This window comes from Neovison vison, chromosome 3 (assembly GCF_020171115.1).
Source record: "Neovison vison isolate M4711 chromosome 3, ASM_NN_V1, whole genome shotgun sequence".
Classification (NCBI taxonomy): domain Eukaryota; kingdom Metazoa; phylum Chordata; class Mammalia; order Carnivora; family Mustelidae; genus Neogale; species Neogale vison.
Genome location: NC_058093.1, coordinates 66,926,258 through 66,941,035, shown reverse-complemented (window position 1 = coordinate 66,941,035; position 14,778 = coordinate 66,926,258). Strand labels below are relative to the sequence as shown.

The following is a 14,778-nucleotide window of genomic DNA, read 5'->3' as shown; positions in this document are numbered from 1 at the left end:
GCACTTATTCACACTAGAGAAGTGAATGCATATTAAGATCAATATACTATGTAGGCTGTCATATGAAGACAATGTTCATTTGAACCTCTGCTGATTATACTTTCAAGATCTGCTCTTGACCCAAAGCTTTGCTCACCAGGGAGGATATAAATGTTTATGGAATCCACCTGACAAATGGAAGATTGTTCCTGTGGACATTTTTATGGAGAGTTATGAAGCAAAAAGCAGCTTTGTTGGAAAGAGTAATTCTCCATTTAGAAAATAAAAACATGAGGATTGTGTGGGCTTAAGTTTCAAGAACTATAGCCTGGGACTGACAGCATACCCGGGCAGAAGCAGGCATCCTGAGAGACTCTTTGAGGTAGGCATGAGCCATCAGGCACTTGCTGCTGAAAGGCACTGTCAAGGTCTCCATGCGGCCATCTGCCTATTCCTCAACCTAACCACTCTAGCAGGTAGGATGCCACGCTGGCTTTTCCCTGCTGAGAACACAACCAGTTCCAGACAATCCGGACAACAGAAGCTCACCACAGATCACTATACTGTCCCTTCTAGAAACATTCCCAAATATTTTATTCAACCTGGATGAAACTGAAAAGTCACAAACACCTCATGAGAAATGTAGAAAGTCAAGGGAAGGCTTCTCTTATTTATATTTTGTGATTCTGGAAACACTAGCTTGCTGTGGGTTAGAACAAAAACACCATCTTCTGTGTTATGTCACCCTAAATATGAGCTGAGTGGCCTCCGTTATGCTTATTACCAGATCAATCAAAATCTACAGAAAATTTTGTTGATACCAGTAGTTGTAAAACCTCCTCAAACTATCCTCCAAATTCATCTTCTCCTCTGGCTTCTTTTTTAACCAATATATTCATTTATCCAAGAGATGCTCACTGAGCAACTAGTGTATCAAGCACTATGTTGAGAGGTGGACATCACAGAACCCTGCCGACAATTATAATAAGATGATCACAGTGTGCTAATGGGGGCTCTAAAGGCTGCAACAGAAACAGGGATAGGAGCCTCAGCCAGGGATTAAGGAAGATTTTATACAAGGACAGAGGCATTTGTGCTAACACTTATTAAAGAGGAATGCTTCATGGTTCTGAGGGTTACTCCAGAAGATATAACAATGCATGGAAGGGTTTAAAGGAATGCTATATCAACATGGATTTGGGGTGAACTTGTTGTTCACTACTCTTGAGGCTTAAGAACTAAATTAGGGGGGCGCCTGGGTGGCTCAGTGGGTTAGGCCGCTGCCTTCGGCTCAGGTCATGATCTCAGGGTCCTGGGATCGAGTCCCACATTGGGCTCTCTGCTCAGCAGGGAGCCTGCTTCCCCCTCTCTCTCTCTGCTTGCCTCTCTGTCTACTTGTATCTCTCTCTGTAAATAAATAAATAAAATCTTTAAAAAAAAAAAAAAAGAACTAAATTAGGAATCAGTAACCTGAGAAGAGGGTAGGTAGGTAGATACATGTTAGAATACAAAAGGCTTTGTTCACCATCAAAGGAGTTTTGATTCTGTCCTACAGTGTTTCTCAAAGGGGGGTTCACAAGGTCCCTATGAAAATTTTTATGTTTTTGTTGCAATGATAATTTTATTAGTAATAAAATGACAGGAACAGTGATAAAAACATATTCCAAATCATCTGGATGACCGTTTGCCTCACAATTTCAGTGCCCCTATTTATGTTTATTACTAAGTTGGCATAAGCCAACAGAAATGTACCAGTCTGAGACCAAAGGAGATGCTGTTTGAACAAAGATCACCCTAGCTGAAATTGAGCAGAGCGGTGGGAGAACAGGGTCACTACATGGTATATAGTAGTAAGTAGGACAAGATAACTGAGAATAATGTATGCTGTCATGCTCTGAAACATATTCATATAGCAGAGGACAACTAAATTTCATAAAACAGTGTCATTTGGCTCATTAAATTAAAGGTGTTTATTTGAACACCTTTTATTTATTTACTGGCTTTGTAGCTTTTTCATAACACATTTTTTCCCTTGTAGTTTCATAGTTCTATAAACATAAGGCACAAGAAGTTTATATCTAGTTTTATGTTTTTGAAATCCTATTTAAGAAACAGTTAAGATTTAAGTAAACACTGAAATCTACATGGCTTTTCTTTTTCTCCAAAAGAAGCCTGTCCATTACCCAAGTATGAAAAAGGACCATAGACAACGGTGAGCCACTGAAAAACTTTCAACACATTGGTGTGAACCGATTACGGTGGTAGGAGACCACCTGTGCAGTCACATAGAGGAAGAACGGCCATGGGGACAGAATGGAGATAGAAAGACCTTTAAGGAGAAGACTGCCTGAGTACTGTTATTAAAAGCTCCCATTTGGGGGCGCCTGGGTGGCTCAGTGGGTTGGGCCACTGCCTTCGGCTCAGGTCATGATCACAGGGTCCTGGGATCGAGCCCCGCATCGGGCTCTCTGCTCAGCCGGGAGCCTGCTTCCTTCTCTCTCTCTCTGCCTGCCTCTCTGCCTGCTTGTGATCTCTCTCTGTCAAATAAATAAATAAAATCTTTAAAAAAAAAAAAAAAAAAAAAAGCTCCCATTTGCTTAATCCCAGAGACCTGCTCAGGGCAGAGGCCTCAGGACTGTGGAATTAAATGCTGATGGTGCAAGCAAAGCTGTGTGGGTGTTTCAGGGTAGGCCTTATCTTGCTGGAAAATTCCCCAAACTTCTCCATGATTCATCTCATGGAGGGCTTTGTGATGATGCCAGAACTAAATTAGGACCAAATCCCAGGTTTTACTAGAGAGCCAAAAAAGCATACAAGAGAAATTGCTATCGACCTCATAACAAAAAACAACCAGGACCTCTGCATATAGTGCTGTAGTCCATTTGAAGCTGAAATCTTTCTCAACCAGGACCTCTGCATATAGTGCTGTAGTCCATTTGGAGCTGAAACCAAGCCATGTGTCACTGGGGCTGCACCTATCAGGGAAGGTGACTTGCTAATTTATACAAGGCTGGGTAAACTTGCTAAGGCATGACCCGTGGAGAGAGCTGCATATTCTGGGGGAACACCTTTTTCTAATTGCATGAAGGTAACTTATAGGCTAGCTAAGACTTAATCCTGCTTTTCTCAGATTATGTGCCATCATTATCACTCCCCAAACCAGAATTTACAGTTCCAAAAATTTGGGGAAGCATATGATTTTCTCATGAAAAGGCATAGTACCAACACACTTAACAAACAGATAAATGTCTTCTGCTTACCTCGGGAGCCATCCAGAATGGGGTGCCAACAGATGTGTTTCTCCGTAGACGCGTACTGGTGAGTTGAGCTGAAACACCTATAAGAAAAGAGTACTGTAATTCAGCAGTGAACACAGGGTTGTGCTAGATCAGAGGTTAGCAAACTTTTTCCATGAAGGGTCAGATAGTCAATAGGCTCTGAAAGCCATAGGGTCTCTTCCATAACTACTCAGCTCTGCCACTGGAGAGCAAAAAGCACAGCCATGGACAACACAAACAAGAGTGTTGCTGTGTTTCCATAAAAATGTATTTATGGGTACATATAATTTTTACAGGTCATAAAATATTCTTTTGATTTTTTTTCCCCCAATCATTTAAAAATGCAGAAACCACTATTTTTCACAGGTCACATAATAGGAAGCAGGTCAGATTCAGCTGACACACTGTAGTTTGCCGATCACTGTGTAAGAGCATTTATTTACCACTCTTATCTAAACCACTAGACTATTTTTTTTCCTAATGAACATTTCCATCCATATTACTACAAAATTAGAGCCAAAAGAAAATATCAAGGGGCACCTGGGTGGCACAGTTGGTTAAGCATTTAACTCTTGGTTTTGGCTCAGGTCATGATCTCAGGGTCATGAGATGGAGCCCTGCGTCCGGCTCCAAGCTCAGTGTGGAGTCCACTTGAGATTCTCTCTCCCGGCCCCTCTGCCCCTCCCACTTATGCGCTCTCTCTCTCTCTCTCTCTCTCTAATAATAAATATTTAAATAAGTCTTTAAAAAAGAAAAGAAAGAAAATATCAAGAACTAAACCCAAAATGTCTTCCTATTAGATTTCCAAAATATTTCAGGTGATTTCTTTCTTAAAATGGTGCTTCATTTCATGGAGGAAGAAAATCAGCATATATTATTTATAATAGAGCATCAGTGTGGAGACATAAAAAGCTTCTAATCCCTTATCTTACCTAGAATCCCAGAAACCTGGCAAGAAAACTGTTTGTCAAGTGTAAAAAGAAGTAGCCTAAAAATATTATTATCTAGGGCTCAGTGTTGAGGATCTGAATTTTAATGTAATTCCAGTGTATTTTATCTATCTTAGTCTTCAGACAGTTCTCTTCTTTACACAACAAGTGAATAAAGTAGAAGTAAATATGTATCAGATGAGGAGTCAGAAGACCTGTTTTCCATCCCAATTATGCCTTTTCTTAATTGTATAACCTAAAGTAAACCCCCTCACTCTGAGCCTGTTTTCTTATCCTCAAGTTGGAGATAATGATACCTGGCACACCTAATACAGAGTTCTTCTTAAAGATCAAATAAGTAAACAAATGTGAAACAACTTAAAAATAGTAAAATATTTTACAAATATAAGGTGTTCTTTTTTACCAAGCAGACATCTAAGGTAGCCCTTAACAGAATGACAAGCATTGCCACTAACACTACTGAGGATGAGAACTTAGAAACCTGAATCAGGCACAGATTTGCGAAGGACTCATGGGTTATTTTGGTGGATCATTGCTGGACACTTACATTCTGTTTATTAGAAATCCAAAGAGCGCTCTCTAAACTCTATTGACCATGGATAATTTGTAATTTTGCCAAATTCTCTACTGTAATTTTGGTTAAAAAAAAAACAAACTTTACTATTCTGTTTTTAATTTCTAGAAATTTCTTTTGCAGCAGCTGGATGTTTAGGAACCTTCCACTGGCAAATTAGGAGACTTACTCCAAATCACAAAGCCAGTGAATAGATAAATCAGCATTAATCCCCATCCTCATCCTTCTAGGCTCTTTCCCTCACAATACATTGACTGCCCTTGGGACCATGTGTAAAATACAGATCTGATGTTATCCACAGCATATTCATAGGGTTACGCCATTCCTTATACAGAAGGAGGAGTGTAAGGAGTGCCTGGGTGGCTCAGCGGGCTAAGCCTCTGCCTTCAGCTCAGGTCATGATCCCAGGGTCCTGGGATGGAGCCCCGCATCGGGCTCTCTGCTCAGCAGGGAGCCTGCTTCCCCCTCTCTTTCTGCCTGCCTCTCTGCCTACTTGTGATCTCTCTCTCTGCCAAATAAATAAATAAAATCTTTTAAAAAAGAAGGAGGAGGAGCGTAAGACTTGAACAAAGTATCCCTCTGCTATTTTTCTTTGCTTGTTCTTAAATAAACCAGTACTCAAAGTAACTTCATTTATTTTTGAGTAATTTCTTCTGAGCAAATCATTCACTAATACATTTTAACACTGAATTCTTTCTTAACAACAAAGCAATGAATATTCAAAATCATCAATCTTTTCTCCTACCATGTTAATGTTTATAAAGAACATTTTAAAAAGTGCTTCCGTAAATATTTTCTCATTATTTGTAACAATCATACTGAAGTACTAACTGGTGTTGAACACATTTAGAAGATTAAAGCATTCAATATGCTTAAAAGGGAAAACCAAATGGTTTGTTGGTTTGTGACTATCAATACATGAATGAATATCGCAAGAAGATATTTAATAGGTCTCTGGCCTTACGTGATATTGCTCTGCATTTCCTCTCACACTTCCATTTCTTGTTAATGTTTCCAGTTCAACCAGCCTCACATGTAGCAGCAATAATCACAATTTAAAGGGATGTTAGCTGCCAGACCCAAAGGACTATTTTACCTTCTGCTCACGGGGAATAAGTATGCCTGAGGCTAGAAAAAGTCATTTGAAAGACCAAACTGCTTTCTCTTTTCATATGCAAAAGAAGAAATGACGAAATGTAAATTATAGACAACAGCCCTGAGACGAGAAATTCTTCCCAGAAAACCAAGTTTTTCCATCAAATTCTTCTTTTGAATTTGAATTCTTCTGCCCATTTCTTTTATTTTCTATCTTTAATAAAATTGCTTCTAAAGCTGAAAATAGATTAAGAAACAGCATCTCCTAGGGTGATCCATCTGGTAAAACCCCCATTCTCCAGTCTGTGTCTGACTGGAAAAGTCCCTCAGCCTATGGGATAGCACAGAGGCCCCAGTCTTCTGAGACTGCAATAAATTGTTGCCTTGGGCTAAACTGCACACATCAAGAAAACAAACGACAAGCAGTCATTACCAAAGTCAACGAGCTTAACTCCTCCTTCTGTTGTCAGAAGAATGTTATTCCCCTTGACATCCCGGTGGATGATTCGGTTATTGTGCAAATGCTGAAGGCCCTACGTGGTGTCCCACCACCACAAAACAACAGGAAAGACAAAGGGGAAATGTGAATGGTTATTTTAAAACAATTACCCTGCCTTTAAAAATCCAATCAACGTCCACATTTGGCTACACTGCCCTGCTGCTATACACCTTGCATATCACAGGGCTATTTCCACTTGTTAATACACAATAGTGACCCAACTGATCACAAATTGCCCCCTCTGATGTGATCCCTGTCTGATGGATGGTCTTACCAAGAGGGCCCCATATAAGATGTATGAGATCATTGCTTCATCCAACCGCTGGCCACGCCTGAGCAGACCTTTGACCAGCTCCGTGACTGAGCCCCCAGTACACAACTGCAGGAGGAGGTGCCAAGGAGAGAGAAAAACAGCGGGACACATACAAAAGAAAAACAAAAAGATGTTAAGAAGAAAAGCCGATTATTGACCTGATATAGCAAATTTACAGATCACAAAACTCCAGGTCAGAATAATTAAACTTCAAATGTACATTATGCAGTCAAACCTAAAGTATGTGTGTGTATTTATTCATGGTGATGATTTAAAACTGAAAGTACCTGTCCAAAAAGTTGATTGTCAAGTGAAATATAAAAGCACAAATTACTCAGACATTTGAAAGAGAACGTGCACGAGTAATCATGGTGTTACTGGATATTTTTCATTTTCCATGAATATTGTCTATTTAAACACACACACACACACACACACACACATTTTAAGGATAAGAGAAGACCAAAAGAGACAAAGATGGATGCCATTGACCCTTGGGAGGAAATAAATTTCATTTCGACCCTTCCTGTCTCCAGGGCCAGCACTACAGGCGCCAGAAGCCCTGCATGTCAAATTTATGGGGTGCAGTTGCCTCATCTGTGTGTTTACTCTTCTTATATTCAACCATGGGCATTCAGCAACTTTATGCTCTTTTCTGTAATGAAAAGCACTGTAAAAAAATATGTATCTTGCATATTTGCTCTATATTATTATACATTATATATTGTTACATATTATATATTGTTATATATTATATGTTACTGAGATTTGAGAGTACATGAACCAGGCAAACTATACCTTAGTGGAAACTCAAGTGTTTTCAAGGATGCAGGTTTGGACTTGCTACATGCTGTCTTAAAGGTTCTTAATTGGTGTGAGCAAGACATTTAAAAACCTAAAATTGTAGTCAGCATGTTATATATGCATCTTATATTTTTTCTGAGAAAATTCAGGGCTTTCTTCAGATTCTCAGAGCCATCCTTTCTTTTATGAGGTTAAGACCCCACTCTAGACCTAGGTTTCCTCCAGGCAACTTGTCAGCAATTTGGGAAAGAGTTAACTAGTGACGTGGCAGGCCCCCTGGGATGTGGCTGCTTGAATTAATTGGCCTTTCATAAACAAGGAAATATGAGGGAAGGAACACAGATTAGCACCTTTCCTAAAAGAAGACAACTCTTTGTCAACGTAATACATCTATTTCACTCTAATTATGAATATTTGTAATGTTTTAACAAAGGGTGAATCGATGTTTTTATTTGATATGTATTATTCCTTGTTACATACACAGCAGACACCTTGCATGCACATTAACAATCAAAATAACCTGGAACTGAGTCTGCCCATTTCTTACCATTTAAATTGCTCAAAAGTAATAATATGTGACTAAAAATCTAATACAGAATTAGCAATCCTTAAAACTATGATAAAATTACTATCAAGAATGATTTAGGAGGGACCCTAAAAGCGGTGAAATTCATTGAAGTCTATGATGGTCCCATCAGTTTGCAATTTTAAGGTCCTTTGAATCTACTCTCTACCAATGTCAGTTATAACTTGTAATTCAACACCCATCACTCTGAAGGCCCTAATGCTGTGAGTCCTGGGATCCTGTCTTCCAAAAGATTCCACATTCTTTTGATTATGACTATGTTTTGCATGACCCTGAAAGGGAAAATAACATTCAATATTCAATCTAATATTCTCTTGGGCCATGAATGTATTTTCAGTGCTATGATCTGTATTAAAAGCTAAGCTTTCAACAGACCAAAATAATTGTCCAGAAACCTCCGAACTCGATTCTATCTTTCAAGGAACAAACACTGGAGAAGTGACAAGTCAAATGATGATCATGACATGACAGAAAGTAAGTTCTCAAGAAAAAGAAAAACCCTTCTGGAGCTGGTGGTATAGAGCTTGGAGAGCTTGAGAGAACAAGATTGGAGTGACAGTGCTCCCTCTTGAGGGGTTCTAAATAAGGACACAGTTCTCACAGAAACTTCAATTTCCTATGACCCTCTTTTCTCTTGTAAATTTGAAGGCTCATAGGAGCCTCATGCCAATGAAGAGGTGTCCGTGTTGAATGGAAATGGTAGTAGGGCAGGGTGAGGCTGACCAAGGCTGGGACTTTAACAGTTCCCTATAGCCCATTCATGACTTATGGAAGATTCAGAACTTTATCGTCCATTTGAGGACAGGAACAAGACTAGAGTTTGAATGACAAGGACAAAGAGAGTGAGGACCTCATGACAAAAAGGAGTATCAGGGACCAAGGACATGGGCAGACAACAAAGCCAGATAGTACAGGAACTTAGGTTCACACACAATTCAAGGCCCCTGATCTCACTGCTATAGCTTTACATTAGCATCTGTTGTACACAAATCCAGATGCCATCCAGGACGAAGGGAAGAGGAAGAGGAAAAAAAAAGTTTCTACAAATACTAACTCTTTACCCCCATGACTTAGCTTTGACCTAGACTGTGAAAATGGGATATAAATAGTAGAATTTGCCCCTTTCCAAAGCAGTCACTCAGTTGGACTAAGTTTAACAGAATAAATTAAGATCAGTTGTCTCCTCTAGGTGGGCTAGGGGCTCAAGAACAAAGTTAAGTTCAGTTATTGAAAAGAAAGTTACCACTTTGTTCTCAATAGTTTGTGACGGTCCAGTTTATAACCCATTACTCAATACAACACAGTCCTTGACCTCAAAAAGCCCACAACCAGTAATAGACACATGAGTAATGAGGGCATGGCATAAGGAAGTAGAGGTATGCCTAAGGGAATGAGGTGGCACCAAGAGGGAATGGTGGCCTCCGCTGAGACAGGGTGAAGAGAAGACAGTCTGTGAAATCTTCTTAGAGGATGCAACATTTACAATGAATTTAAAGGACAAATGAGTTTAATGGATAAGAAGGGGAAGGGCATCTATGAATTCTAAATAATCAGCTACTCTTGGACAAAGAGTACCAAATTCCTAGGGCAGAAAGATGGGGAAGGAAGGTGGGGAACAAAAAATGGCAAGTGTGCCCTGCTAATGAGTACAGGCTTTATTACTGCACACACATCTATTATAACACCATAATATATCATTAGGTAGGAAGGGTAAACAAATCAGCAGGTTTTAGGCAAGAGGTCTCTATTCAGATTTATAGTCTAGAAGGACCTGGGCAGCAGACTGAAGAGTGGATAGAACAGGAAGACAACAGAAGCTGACACCTGCTAGGAGGTGTTGAAGCAATCAAAAAAGGGAGGGTCAAAAAGTCAAGAGTCATGAAGATGAAGATTCAGGGACAGATATAGGAGGCTTTTATGAGATAGAACCTGCTATCATTTCTGGCCCATTGGATATACACAGTGAAGGAGAGAGAGCCTAGGGATCTTATGAGAGTAAGGGAAAAGTCAATAAAGTTCTTTGATCCTCCAAAGCCAAAGTGATAAGGGAGCAGAAGGCATGCTGAGAGCAAAGCACAAGCCAACACCCCACATCCCCACCCCTGTGGTAGATATGTGACATTCCTCAGGCACTCCTGGCTGCCCTAGAACAAAGAAAAGAGAAAAACAAATAGTTAACTGATAGAGATCCTGGTCAAGCAGGACAGGAGTCTCCATTAGTTTGCAACTGTCTTGATGATTTACAAGGAAAAAAGCAATCTCCAGAACCTATAGACTCAATATCCTGGGGCCCTAACATTCCCCTCCCCTTCATAGAGTAGAAAATCTTATATAATCAGTCACACCTCACAACCCCAGTGCAGCTCTTTCTGCCCACGGGTCCTGTCTCTGTGCTTTAATAAAACACCACCTTTTTGCACCAAAAACATCTCAAGAATTCTTTCTTGGCCATTGGCTCTGAACCCTACCACTTCAAACCACATCAAAACAGTAAAAGGAATGCAAGGCACTATAACACCTTCAAACAGAACCTCTCCTGAGACTGGTTCTGGGAAGCACATGCTTTGCTGAACTCCAAGTGCACTATTAAAATTCTACCAAGAGAAAATTTCAATTAAATGCTCCAAGCTAACTCAACCCTGGAATTTTCCCCCAAAATGTCATTTTAGTCTCCCATGCCCTACTTTAACTGTGGCCACTTTTGTCACAAACACAGTCTATTCAGCGATATTTTATATAGATAGCCAACTTAAAAACTTTCTTCATAGCCCTAGAACCTATGAAGAGATTAAGAGCAGCCATTTCCATAGCAGGATCAAAACAGAGCTGTGGATTTAAAAACAACAAAAGGATCCTATTTGGTAGGTGTCTTTTGTTCACTAAATGTCAGAATTTAAGTGCTGTGTCACTTCCTGTGATTCACAGAAACGTAAAATTAAACTGCTCCCGGTCCCTTAAGGGAAGCTGTCCTGTGAAATTGAAATTTTAAAGGGCAGTATAATTTTAAAGGGCAGCCTGTGGGTTACAGAAAAAGGACCTTGGGTCCTCTGTACAAAAAAGGAAAGCAGGGACACACTGACAATTATCTTCCCAGTGTAAATGTTCAGTGAGATGAAATGAACATTTTAAAAGCATGACAAGAAATTACATTTAAATGCATCAAATAAACAGTCCCCTTAGAATTCTAAGAAGGCAACCACCCCCCCCCCCCGCCCCACCCCTGAAGGTTGGCGCCTGCAGCCCTTCCTTCCCACACACTCTGCCTGCCATCAGAGTCAAAAGCAGAGGTGTGTCGTCTCCATCCCTGTTTACTTCCCTACGGCCTCAGCATTCAGGAAATGTGGCAGCTGGATGCATCTAGAATTTAATGAGCATTTTGTTCCAAACCAAGAAAAATAGAAAAATCATTTATGTACCACATCTATTTTCTAAAACAGCGTTGAATATTGATTCAATCACAGTATGTGCATTTGCTAAGATGGCCATAATTTCAAGCAATAAAGTGTTCCTTGCTCAATAAGCCATCAACTTTCCTCCATGTTATTAAAGAATGGCCCATGCAGTACAATCACCAGAACTTTACTCTAGTCAAAGCTCCAACTTTCAAGTAGATTCTGTACTGGCATGTTAATTTGACCCAGTCAAATTGCAGAATTAAGAGGAATTTCTTTTCAGTGTCTTTTTGTTCAGTCAATTTTATCCTTCAAGGGTGTTGGGCTCAATAGGGAGGATAAAGCAAAAGCCAAAAATCATCAAAATTACTCAGTAAGATGCCTTAGTGAGTAAGGAAAGGGTTAAGTAGACAGGGAGAGATAGCAGGCCCTGACTCCCCTGACACTGCTCAGGCAAGGGGCTTACATGACCAGGCTCACAGAAATCCCAAATTCGGAGAAATGCTGAGGGGTACAAAACCAGAGATAAGGGAACAAACCATATCACCTGGCCCTGAATGTTAGCGAGTATTTTTTTTTTTTTTTTTTTTTTTTGGCAGCTACATTGTAATCACAGAAAATGACAAGGGTGTTATCAATAGTCCTTGCTCAAGGGGCGCCTGGGTGGCTCAGTGGGTTGGGCCGCTGCCTTAGGCTCGGGTCATGATCTCAGGGTCCTGGGATCGAGTCTGACGTCTGGCTCTCTGCTCAGCCGGGAGCCTGCTTCCCCCTCTCTCTCTGCCTGCCTCTCTGTCTACTTGTGATCTCTCTCTGTTAAATAAATAAATAAAATCTTTAAAAAAAAAAAAAAAAAAAGAATAGTCCTTGCTCAAACCAACAGGGCACAAGAATCTCAAGGTCACAAGCTTCCCAGTTAGTTCTCAATAAAAGACTGCCACTAAAACCCCACAGTGGCAACCCATTTGGGACTGCTCTGACTCTAGGGAGATTTTTTTTCTATTTCTGCTCTCACCTTCACTTAAGAAACTTTCACTTTGGGGCACCTGGGTGGCTCAAGCCATTAAGCATCTACTTTCAGCTCAGGTCATGATCTCGGAGTCCTGGGATGGAGCCCGAGTCGGGCTCCCAGCTCACAGGAGCCTGCTTCTCCGTCTCCCTCTGTGCCCTTCCCCCTCATGCTCTTTCTCATGGTCATTTACTCTCTCTTTCTCTCTCTCTCTCAAATTAAAAATAAATAAATAAATAAACTTTCACTTCACCTCACCCTTTTGTATCCACAAGATTCATTCTTGGACTCCATAAGGCAAGAACCCTGCAGCCCTGTGACATTAGGAAGCACTGTGCCGGTGCTGTCCTACTCTCATTAAGGCCAGAACAACAGATTTTTTCCTGCACACCGTTGGGGCAAAATAAATACAATACACATGATTGTATTTATTTTGCTGATGCCAGGTGAAGTCAATGGCTTGCACTAGAACAATGAAAACTGTGTCACTTGCAACTCTAGAGTTCCAGTCAGAGTGGGGAGGTAGGTGGGCCCTGAGATTCCCACCTCCCATCTCCTCTTTCTCCAGGGCACTTGCTTACTGGGGGTGGGGGGGTGGGGGAGAGTCCATCCCACTCCTTAGCTTCTCTCTCTTGCTTTTGCTGAAGACGCACAATACGCGTACATAGGCTGTAACACTACTGCATTTCAAAGTTCCTCTCTTCTCCACTCCCAAGGATCCTATAGCTTCCTCCTCCCCCCAGCAACCCAATTACTCTCCTTCTAGAACCCTGTGTTTGCAGTGTTTGCTAACCATCTCTGGCCAACCAAAATGTACTTGTCCTATGTTCCAAACTCTCAGAGTCCTGCTACAACCCTGATTTGTTAACATGATAAACTTGGTTCATGTCAATCTATCAGCAGGTGAAAATGGTTTAAAGTATGACACTTGCAGTGATAATGAGCCCACACCAGACTTCCTAGGGCCTTAAAGAAAAGCAAAAACTGGACAAAGATGTCTCCCTTCACTTCAGCCTAGCTTAGTTAACTTAAACACAGATCTCTGATAGAAAAAACAGATTTTTTTAAAAAGCTAGTTATTTTTATCAGGTTTTATAAATATTTCACTTTACAGACTCACTTATGTTCTCTAAACTTCAAACCGTTTAAGATGAACATGTGATTCATGCTAAAATTAATATTTCTATCTGATAAACATTTTACACTAAAAGGCAAAAAGAGAAAATGTAGTTTATACTTTAAGACCACACTAGGTATTTTTTCTAAGTATTATGTTTTTCTTAAAGGTCTAAATTCTTATATTTCATTTAGGTGAGAGGTAATAGGACTTACAGATTTTAAAATTTAATATTTAGATTAAAACTTATTCACAAATTTTCCAAAACATTATTATGTGTGTCTTTTCTCCACACCTTTCTGATACAGTAGCTGTGTGTTGACTTTCTGCTAACAATAAGCAATGAATTTCAAAAGTGATTTTTTTTTTTTGCTTTTGTTTTCAGAGTTGTAGTGATTTAAGGGGGTTATCAATAACATTTTCCTAGCCTCTAGAATTGCTCTATAGAATAGCTTGTCCCTGGTCCTTTCATTTCATTCAGCAAGGGAAGAGCAAAAGTAACATAAATTTAATCTCAGTATACATAATGATATGAACAATATTAAACAGACCATAAATTTGTTGTGTAAAGCTCCCTAAAAAATTACAGATAAAGCAAAATGGTCAGGGTGCTATGTAGACCCTCATGGTCTTTCTGCTGCATGTGTGGGAATGTGTGTGTGTGTATGTGTGTGTCCAGGAGCTGCTTTGAGCCAGAGAGGCCGAGTCTGTGTTCCCAGGACCCAACAGGCAGTGCCACAGGCTGTATCAAAACGTGATGGGAGAAAAATTCTTAAGTGTGGCTCTCCAACTAGTTCTGCCACAGGTAATTCCTTATGTAACCACAGGCATGTCACTCCTTCCCTGAGCTTCTCTTCTTCAACTGAATACCAGGGGACTGACCTGAAGAAAAGCCAAGGTTCCAGCCAGTTCTAGGAGCCTAAGAGTCCCTTTTCTTATAAGCATATTATAGGTACTGGACACACCTAACCACCCAGCAGCCCGGCAAAGATGGCCCATTCCAGGACCAAAAAAAAAAACCCCAAAACTAACGACATCTTGTTCTCCACACTACCAACTTTGGCAAGGACCAAAACAACTTGCAAAAGGCATACATATCAGCATATTGTATTGCTGAGATATGAATAATTCAGTATCTCAAGGTAGGCTCATTATCTGCCTTTGGTCACCCTGAAAAAAACAAAC

At 40.3% G+C, this 14,778-nt stretch overlaps 1 protein-coding gene across 1 annotated transcript in view; it reads right to left on the bottom strand.

Annotated features, from left to right (window-relative positions):
* LOC122902580 (myosin-IIIb-like) overlaps positions 1-14,778 on the bottom strand; it is a 52,257-nt gene that overhangs the window by 17,692 nt on the left and 19,787 nt on the right. The window contains exons 4-6 of the mRNA XM_044242309.1: positions 6,650-6,754; positions 6,310-6,409; positions 3,240-3,316 (exon numbers count right to left, since the gene is read on the bottom strand). Of these exons, the coding sequence (XP_044098244.1) occupies positions 3,240-3,316; positions 6,310-6,409; positions 6,650-6,754 (282 nt within the window). The remainder of the gene's footprint in view (positions 1-3,239; positions 3,317-6,309; positions 6,410-6,649; positions 6,755-14,778) is intronic.